The 9,760-nt window shown below is 39.1% G+C and overlaps 1 protein-coding gene across 2 annotated transcripts in view; it reads right to left on the bottom strand.

Annotated features, from left to right (window-relative positions):
* Positions 1 to 536: 536 nt before the first annotated feature.
* olfm2a (olfactomedin 2a) overlaps positions 537 to 9,760 on the bottom strand; it is a 47,047-nt gene continuing 37,823 nt past the window's right edge. For both annotated transcript variants that reach the window (XM_007560367.2, XM_007560366.2), the window contains exons 3-6: positions 7,097 to 7,252; positions 4,299 to 4,518; positions 3,216 to 3,322; positions 537 to 1,539 (exon numbers count right to left, since the gene is read on the bottom strand). In XM_007560367.2, coding sequence (XP_007560429.1) covers positions 865 to 1,539; positions 3,216 to 3,322; positions 4,299 to 4,518; positions 7,097 to 7,252 — 1,158 coding nt within the window. In that variant the 3' untranslated portion in view covers positions 537 to 864. The remainder of the gene's footprint in view (positions 1,540 to 3,215; positions 3,323 to 4,298; positions 4,519 to 7,096; positions 7,253 to 9,760) is intronic.

Genomic DNA, 9,760 nt, shown 5'->3' with positions numbered 1-9,760 from the left:
CACATTTGTGTCAGTGGAACAGCACTTTTACTGCCCACAATTCCCGAAAGGCTTTGCCACGGCTTTTTCAAATAAATTATCTCTACGGTTCATGCTTATCTAGAGATAATCTTATCGTTCAGATGCTGTAACCTTATTGTTATGTGAATTAGCATCAAACATAATAATTAACATAGCTGCTGTTCAAGTGGAAACCATATTTTAGTCGTTATTTTCTTATATCCTTCCACTGAATGTCCTACTTCCTTCTTTGTGACCTTGCTACCTTGTCTCCTTCCTACCCTTTTGTCTTTGTGCTCTCGCCGTCCTTCTTCTCTTCCTTCCCAGTATATATCTGTTAACTTTTTTTAATCAGTTTTTATTAGTCAATAACCAATAAACTATTACGTATCCCCTCAGTCCTCACAGAATTTAAGCTGAATGAATTTGCTAGTTAGCTGTTGTCTGATTTTTTTGATTTCTTAGTTTGCTCATTTTGATCTTTTAAAGCATTCAGTCCTGCTTTGACACAAAGCAATAATAAAAATTCCACGTCATTAATGTTAAAGTGGATGTTTATTTGTCATCACAGATAAAAAGAACCATGCTTACTCATCACATAAAGAAAAACAGAAAGGCGCTCAGTCTTTAGGTCTTTACGAACCTTTTGTTGGACATTTTTTTTGGAGAATGTGAATAATAGCACTCTATGAAGATTGAAATTCTTAAAAAAAACACCCAAGCCTGTACCCACAGATTAAAACCTCGACACCCTCTGCCCCCCAAATCCTCTTCTTCAGACAGTACCCATCTCTACCCTGCTCCTTTGTCCTTTTAGAACAATGATCACAGCATTTTTTTTGAGTGGGTCTTTTCTTTGAGCCCTCAGTCTCCAGAAGTCTTAATGACCTGGAAAAGTGTGACGTTATAGAGGACCTGGTGTCCATTGTTCCAGGTGTACAGGACCCTCTCTCTGGGGTTATAGTCCATCATGGAGATGTGGGAGTACTGATTGTGGAAGGGGATATCTGTGTACTCATAACTTGATGTGTTGGTATAGTAGGCAAAGTAGATCTTGGCACCGGCGAGGTGAGAGTTTGTGACGTAGAGTGTGCCACAGATCATAAAAGACTCTCCGGCACTGCGCTTTGGGAAGCCCGTGTCCCAGGTTTGAAGAATCTCCAGACTCTGGGGCTCCAGGCGACTGATGACAATGTTCCCAGCATTGTTAATGGTGGTGTAAACAGCCCAGAGACCGTTCTCGTCCGCCATGAGGTCAATATCAGAGGAGCCACCCCAGGAGTATGGGAAGGTGTTGTTATAGCCGGCTCCGCTGAGGCTGCGCTGCACCAGCACGCTTCGAGACCGAAAGTGGTATTTGATGATGATGTTGCTCTGGTACTTGTTGTAGTACAGCGAGCCGTTATAGACCACGTGGCCAGTGCCGGCCCACGGATGCGGCAGCAGGTGCTGAACAAAGTTTTGCCCCTTCATGAAATCGCTCATTGTGCGGTATTCTAGGACGCGCCGCCCCTTGAAGTATCCATCCATAGACCACACCTGTCCAAAACAAAGAGCAAACCAAATGGAAAACATTGAACAAAAGGATCCCACTCTGAGGAGCTACTGAGTAAAGACATCCAAATGTAAATATCTAAGTGTTATCAGAGATTATTGGTATGTTTTACCTGATACACCTATCTGCAGGAACTCTCTTATGTTTCATTAGAGCTTGAGGCAATGCCTCGGGCAAAGTAAGGATGAGTGTGTGCTGTGGATCTGCTTGTATGAGAGTAAGTGTATTTCTCCATGCAGTTGTGCATACAGAAACGTGTGTGTTCAAATCTATTGATCTTGCCTGCATGCGGGGGGAGATGTTGCCTGTGCTTTGCAGGGAACCACTGCTGGCGCTCTCTGCCCTTTCCAGTCCACATTTACAGAAAATCAATGCATTTAGCAACTCTATTTTTTGCCTGAGCATCCTCAGCGGATCTCTCCACTGTCATTGTGCTTCTGTGGTTGAATCCCCCTTTTCATTCCCTCAAGAAGGAGCAACAATCAAGTATATGATAGATTTAATTAAGCTATTGCTGGATTAAATATTTTTTTAATTATTCATTTTGTCCCTGATGGAACTAAGACACCTCTGGAAAGACGGATGTGTGTTCTGGTTGTCTTCTCTGATTCTCTCTGGTCCTGTTCTCCGTCTTTCTTATGTGCAGAATAACCACATTTGCTCTGCAGTAAAGGAGAGAGGAATGGGAAGTAGCTGAGTTCGAGTGGTACATCAGATGAATTATGGAGCAGAGTTTATTATAAACCATTAAGCTTGGTTTCGTCTATGTTTACTGAATGTGTCCCTCGAGCTGAGCAGCAGAAAGAGGCTGAGCCAGGCTAAAACTCTGGCACATTCTAACTACCTCTATACTTTTTGTTTATTTGGCTGCCTAACAACATTTTTGCATAGGAGTAAAATTATTCCTGTGAATGTTGATGCTTTTATTACACCAGACTGACTCATAGACATAGAGGGGTAACATCATCTCAGCAAATTAGGAGATTAAACACAAAGATAATCAACACATTACATGTTGAAAATTGCCCTTTACTGAAAGCATAACCTATTTATCCTGTTATGATTTATTGCAGTTAGCAGAAAGGCCAATATAATCTTCCCTATTAAATTTGATCAGCTTCTGTTCCTTGCTAAAAATAGCTAATAATCCACTGTTCCTGCTTCCACATATTTTCTTTCTACCTTTTTTCTTGCTGCGTTCATACCAGCTTTCCTAGTCATACATACCAACATGACATCTCAAATTTAAAACACCATGACTTTTCGCATAAATTCCCAGCAGCCCTCTGAAAACGAGCTAAGTGATTTTAGAAAACTTTATCCCAAACAGATTTTGTGTTTGTTCTTTTGATTAATAAGCTGCAGTTTGAAATGAATGCGGAGGACGGGAGGGAGAGCAAAAATAAGATGCAATTCATCAGTGGCTCAGCTTTGAATTCTCGATTCTCTTTGTGTCTGTCGTATTGTGGCATTCCTGAGAAGTGCAACTTGGACAAAACGATCAATCACTCACTGACAAACAATGACAGTGCCGCTGTGATGGATACTCTTTTATACTGAGCAGCTGAAAGAGCTCAGATGACTCTGTTTATCCTCCGGGTCTGAGTATATCATCATGTGTTTCTTGAGCCTCAAACTGGAGAGGATCTGAGAGACTCACTCTGTTGTCTGAGCTGGGTATCATGGTGTCTGTCATCCAGGAGCCGAATCTTGATCCAGATGCACGCACTGTGATCGGATTGCTGACACCGGTGAGCTTTCCACAACCTTTGAGTCCAAAAAAAAAGCAAAGGAAGTAAAAGCACAATCGTTTATGAACTAAGAGCACAGCAGCTCAAGAAAACATAATACTAAAGAAAGTAGCAAATAACTAAACAAAACATTGTTCATTTTTAGTAATCAACGACTAATTTAGTAAATGTCTTTATCAGTAAAATGATCAAGTTAATTTGTTACATAAAAACACAATCAATTATTCAGTTAGTCTCTTGAAAAGTGTTTCCTCTCCTTAGGTTGATTATTGGAGCTCAACAGGAACAAAAGGAAACTGTTGGCAGCATGCAGAATGTATATAACCTCAAGACTTGAACCACTACTTTTAGAAATATTGCTTTAACACCTGTGGAAGCTAAGAGCATCCATTAAAAAAAATATCAATATTTTTCAGTGGCTTGTTATAAATAAAAAAAAAAAATCTAATGTAGAAGAAGAAAACAGGTTTCTTTACATTATGTAAAGTGGTAATGTTTAAAATTTTAGAGATTTTGTCTTCAGTTTAATTCTTCAGTTTCTCTGTGCTTCGTTGCTCCTGCAGTGCTGCCTGCAGCCGATGAAGCAAAATTCAAGTACCACTCGTAAACTCCATAACTCATACAAAATTGGGTTCAACAGAGTAATATTGTGTTATTACCTGGATTTGTTACTCTTGCCTTGCCAACAAACTCTCAACCGTTCCCAGTTGTTATTTTACGGTGAATAAATTGCTGGTAAAAATGATTAATAGTCAAATTGCACATTGGTATTATGAGGAAACAACACTGCGATTTTTATGTAAGCAAATTGGAGAGAAAGCCCAGCACTTGTCTGGAAACATAGCTTTCTTTTTCAGTATCTGATTTTATTTTGGCAAGACTGCAATTAAGGTTTGTTTTATTTCGTAAAATACTCTTAATTAAAATTATGTGGCAAAATAACCCCCCCTCTCCCCCCCAGCCCCCTATCTCACAACAAGCATGTTTCATACCTAGTTTCTGCATGCAAGAGTGTAGTCTGGTCTCCAGTAGCAGGACTCTCTGCCTCAGCTCCTCATAGTCATAGGCTCCCATTTCCTCCTGGATGGCCATAAGCACCAGGGAAAGGTTTCTCACCTCCTCTCGGAGACGCAGGATCATCTTAGCATCTGCCTTGTACTGTTCCAACACTGGCAGCAGGGGGAGCAGTTGGTTTACCTTGTCTTTTACCTCCTAAAAAAAAAAAAGACATAACCGGGGAAGATGCGAAGGAAAAGACAACAGGAACTTGAGAATATGGAGGGGAATTTCTCATTGTTGGGAAATTTTGATGCATCTTTTTAAAGGAGGGAATAAAGTAGACGGAGCCTCGTCAACAATCAAAGAGGAAACATTTGACAATTCAGCAACCTCATCAGACTTCCACAGATGAAATAAGACACTGGAGAAGTTGAAGTTACTTTACTGACTTTTGGTTCACAATGACTTTGTTCACTTAAGATGGAATTAGTCTTTTACCCACAAAAAATGGTTAATATAAAGTAGAGCTAGTATTATCATGGGTAAGTTGGGTTTAAATTATATTCAAGAAGTTAATGTATAATAGGAAATGAGATGGGAATCTTTAGAAACATACTTTAATGTTATAGAAATATAATTTTTGACGATGGAACAGAAATTGCTTTTTTTTTAACTCAGCAGTTTTAAGAATGTGTCTTTTCTTTTTAATCTTCACTTGTCTGGTTGATGTTTTTTCACCCCCTGTTATCTCTGCTGTTGTAAGGCCTCTGTTTGTATTCCAATATGTAAAAATTTGATTATGTGGACGGTCTTCCCTGATTGATGGATTCAGAAGATGTAGAATATGGATTACTGACCTAAGCAGTAATAACATGTAAGAAGATGCTGCTGCAGACTCTGTCATTCATCCTCTGCTCATCCCAACCAGCTTCTACTTTGAATCTGCTGTACCTCATCAACACTACAAGTTTGTAGAGCTGAATTGCCTTTATTTATTTATTTTTTTTATCCCACTTTTCTCCTTCTTATCTTTAGTTAGGGAGGTAGGTTTTTATCATTTTGTTTATTTATTTTTGAATAGTTAAGCTTGGCTAATATTCAAATTGTTTGTCTCTCTTTGTTTATTGTTTTAGGCGCAAAGTTCACTCAGACGCTACAGCCAACTCTTCTTTCTGTGTTAAAATCTCATGTAAATTAAGGCCTTGTCAAGAAATAAACTGTATGTTGTGGCTGCTTGAGGTCTGATGAGGATGAATCATCTTTATGTTATGGTGTGGTTATTCCTAGCCAGGTCATAACACCCTACTTAGACAACGTCTTATTATCTTAATATGTATTGCAGACAATTTTCGATTCAATTTTGCTCTTTTCTAATTGAACCCTTCACTTAGTCTCCCAACATTCCTCTAAAAACTCTCTAAATCCCTCTTTGTGTAAATTGTCGAACGTCTCTTTGAAGAGGATTTTTAATGACTGTTAACAGTTGAATCATTGTGGTTTAGATATAAATGTATAAATTGGAAAGCCATTGCTTTTACTTTGTTAAAAATTGTTTTACTCCGATTTATTTGCAGCTTACCTCAGTCTAGGAACATGCACCGCTAGTGCTATAATGGGGTTTATAATTTTAGAAGTGAAAAGAAACAACTTGTCCTTAGGCAGGGGAGCAGGAAGCAGCAGGAGAGTCGGGCTGAATTCACACAAGGTGGACGGCTCAAGAGGGAAAAAGGTCTATCAATAAAGTGTGGCCACCACAGGAGGGGCTGTTTCCTCCTTGTTAGAGTTTATCGTAAATCTGGTGATGGAGCAGCTCTCAGCCTCATGGCGCCACATCATAAATCTAATTTTCACTTTTTCAAGCTGAGAAAATTCACTCTCGTTAATCTCCCACGCTCTGCCATTGGCAACTTTAAACTGCGCACATTTATCAGCCAACCCACTTTGGTCAAAGCCCGTCAATTTTATTTTGTTTTTTCTGTCTTTTAAGAATGAAAACATTAGTTTTGCATTCAGACAAACGCTTTGGTTTTCTTTCCTATCTGAGTGGCAATCTCAAGCTTTACTGATGAACAGATTAATTTCATAAGCATCTTCATTTCCTTTGTTGGAATGGCTTTCAGAAAGCACACTGAAAAGCTAAACACAGCCATTCATGCTTGTCTCTGTGCTGAGGCATCAACCCAGCGGCAAAATGCACTTAGTGTTTATCAGAGCATCTTTTAATCAAACAATTTTATGGCCCATCTAATATCTGTAAGAGTGTGAGAAATATGGAGAATTCTGCTGGGCAAGACGGCCTGCTGACAGAAAAATAAAAAGGGCTGCTGATAATGGCAGTTAACTTATCTTGGAACAAGATATGGTGGAGACAAATGTGAATATATCTGCCTCAGATGCCAGAAAGTTAACTATACGGAGGAGGAAGAGAGGCTGAGCTCAAAAATAGTGGAAGGGATGTTCAGTGAGTCAGACAGGAAAAAAAAAAAAAAAACTCCCCTAGTGGTTTACAGATTTAATCATCCTGGAGCATGTGAAGCTCTTGATGCACAGTAGATCAGCCTACCTTAGCCCATGACCCAATAACTCATTTAACGCACTGTAATGGAATTACCACTTCCAATGTTTATATGCCAGTCCACCAGAAGTCACATAAAATTTTATTGTCTGTGAAGAGCTTCAAAAATTGCATTGGATCTCTCAATGTTTGTCAAGTAATTGCATATCAAGTACATTCACATGATGGATAGCAAATGCAACTCTAGGCACGGAGGGTGACAAAAAAACCAATTACCTGAAAGCCCTTTGGATTGAGGCTCCGGGGATTTTCAGAGGCCACCTTCAGCTTTCCATCGACGACTTTCATTAGACCCTCTGTGTTCTTTACGTACTGGAGATCCCGGAAGGTTCTCAGATCTAGCACCTCCATTGATTGGCTAATATTCTGAACCTGCAGAGCAAACACAATCAATTATGGAGTTGGCAATGTGGACTTAAAATTGTATCATGATATATTATGGCATTTATTGGAATAATGATACAAGTGACAGTAAAAAGTATTTAAAAATGCAGTCCAGTGTTCTTTTAGCAATAGATTACTCTAAAATCCTGTCACTCAAAAAAATAAAAGTCACCCATTGTCAAATGTGCTACTCCTGCACACAAGTAACATTAGGTATTCTAACTGTACTGTTAAATGGCACACAAAAATCATACTCACTTAAATTTTAACTATATAGATTTTTACTGATGCTGTCAGTAAACCCACAGTGGTGAAATAATAGTCAGTCATTTTGGGCTTTGTAAAAATAATTATTTAAAGTTCATTATCTCGATAAATCATGACCTAAAGCAGAGGTTCCCAAACTTTTTCTCCTGCCCCCCCCCCAGTGGTTTCCAAACATTTTCCCCCCCTCCCCACCTATGGATTACAAATAACTGTCCTATTGAACGATGTGTGTTAGTGTGGGGGAGTGGGAAATCGACTTTTTTGGGGACAAAAATGAATGTACGTAGCTGAACATAGACATCAGTAGCCTACAGGCTATTTGTTAAGCTTAAGGTGCTGTATTGATATTAGCTAGTCATCTTTTAGCTAACATTACCTGCATCCAACAGCTTTACTCAACTGAGTCTGTTAGTTTGGGGGGAAAACTGTGAAAAGTTCTATACGTTTTGCTGGTTGGCTGCCATAATTCTAACACACCTGCGTAGCTCTGCCCAGCAGCAGCAGGTCTCCTTCACTGCATTGTAGCACTCATGTTGCGTTTGAGGCGGCTCGGAAAAACAGGTCACGGCATGTTAACAGCAGATTAAACAGTTTTAACTGCTGATAAAAGTGACCAGAGTTGGCCATTCTAAAGTAAAAATCAAGCGCATACAGCGTTCATGTGTGGTTTTTTATTTTATGCAGACGGCTTCCCGTGCCCCCCCTGCAATGGCACGGCGACCCCCCCTAGGGGGCGCGCCCCACAGTTTGGGAACCTCTGACCTAAAGTATAACAAAATAACTGCTCATTCGTAGTTGATATCATAATTTCAAATAAGTCTGGCAGTCAACCAAAAATGCCAAGCACTTGAGAAATATCTCAAAAGAAGTTATACAGTAACTTCTTGTGAGAAAAACCAGAAAAACCATACGTCACACCAATTATCCAATTATCAACTAACAACCAATATGATTGTTTAAAATGGTGAAGCATGTTGGGAGGAAATTATAATTAATCACCTATTCATGAGGATGATGCATTACTGCTTATATTTTACCAGAATGTTTTACCATTATTGTGGTCAGATTACTTCAACAGCACTAAAAATGATACATTATGGTTACACTGAGACTTGTGTAACCAAGGTAAACTATGGTTATATGAGTTCAATTGATTACAGTAAGTTTCAGTTGCTTTTTATTTTGTAAGGCTGAAGTGCAGCTTATTAAGCAAAACCTGGCAAACACTGCATATTCAAAAATTGGGGGGCGGGGGGATGCCTGGGTGAGATTAATACGACAGTAACTCCTCTTAATACACTCAAACAATACCTAACAGGACAACTTATTATCAACATTAAAATAGCGTCAGACGGATTTGATCATCCATAACTCCAATAATGAATGCACAGCAAGTTACGGTTGTTAATTGGCTTAGAAATTTATCACGCAGTTCTTAAGGTCTAAATGCAATGTTTTTCCTGCCTTAAAATGACTGAAGCACAATAAAAAATGTAAGTTATGTTAGTGTTAAAACAGTTAAAATTAAAGAGTTGGTATTTTAAGTGTATTCATGCCGAGCAATTAAAACAGATATTATAAATTCTGCTCAGTTAATTTTGTACAAGTTAATGGTTACATCCTAATTATAACTGAAAGCATCTTACACTGAAGTAAACACCTCTAAGTAGGCATGTATTGACTCTAAGTTCTCAGAGGATCAGTGGTGGGAAGTAACGAAGTACAAGTACTTCGTTACTGTACTTAAGTACAGTTTTCGTGTATCTGTACTTTACTTAAGTAGATTTAATAATGGATACTTTCTACTTTTACTCCACTACATTTTACAGTAAGTATCTGTACTTTCTACTTCACTACATTTCTACAAAACCGTCGCGTTACTCGTTACATCCACGCCGCATTGAGCTTTTTTTCCGTTAAAATGTGAAGTTCAGGATCTTAAGGTGGCGCCGTAAAATCCAAGCAATAACATGACTTAGTGTCTGTTGTCACCAATCGCCTCCACCTTTACTCGCACTCGGAGCTCCAGACATGCGCAGTGGTGGATATCCGTCTAATCGTCAGTAATATAATAGCGCTGCATAAACCATACGATATGGCGACATGTAAAATCAGCAGTGCTTCGCTTTCACAGACGGTGCGGACTTCCTTTTAGCATCACTTGGAAGAAAAGCTTAAAGAAAGGTAAGCTATGTGGACGTGATGCTAGCAAAGCTAGCTGTACTGACT

The sequence above is a fragment of the Poecilia formosa genome, unplaced genomic scaffold (assembly GCF_000485575.1).
Source record: "Poecilia formosa unplaced genomic scaffold, Poecilia_formosa-5.1.2 Scaffold115, whole genome shotgun sequence".
Lineage (NCBI taxonomy): Eukaryota > Metazoa > Chordata > Actinopteri > Cyprinodontiformes > Poeciliidae > Poecilia > Poecilia formosa.
Note: the sequence above shows the minus strand (reverse complement) of the source record. Positions and strands in the feature narration are given on the sequence as shown.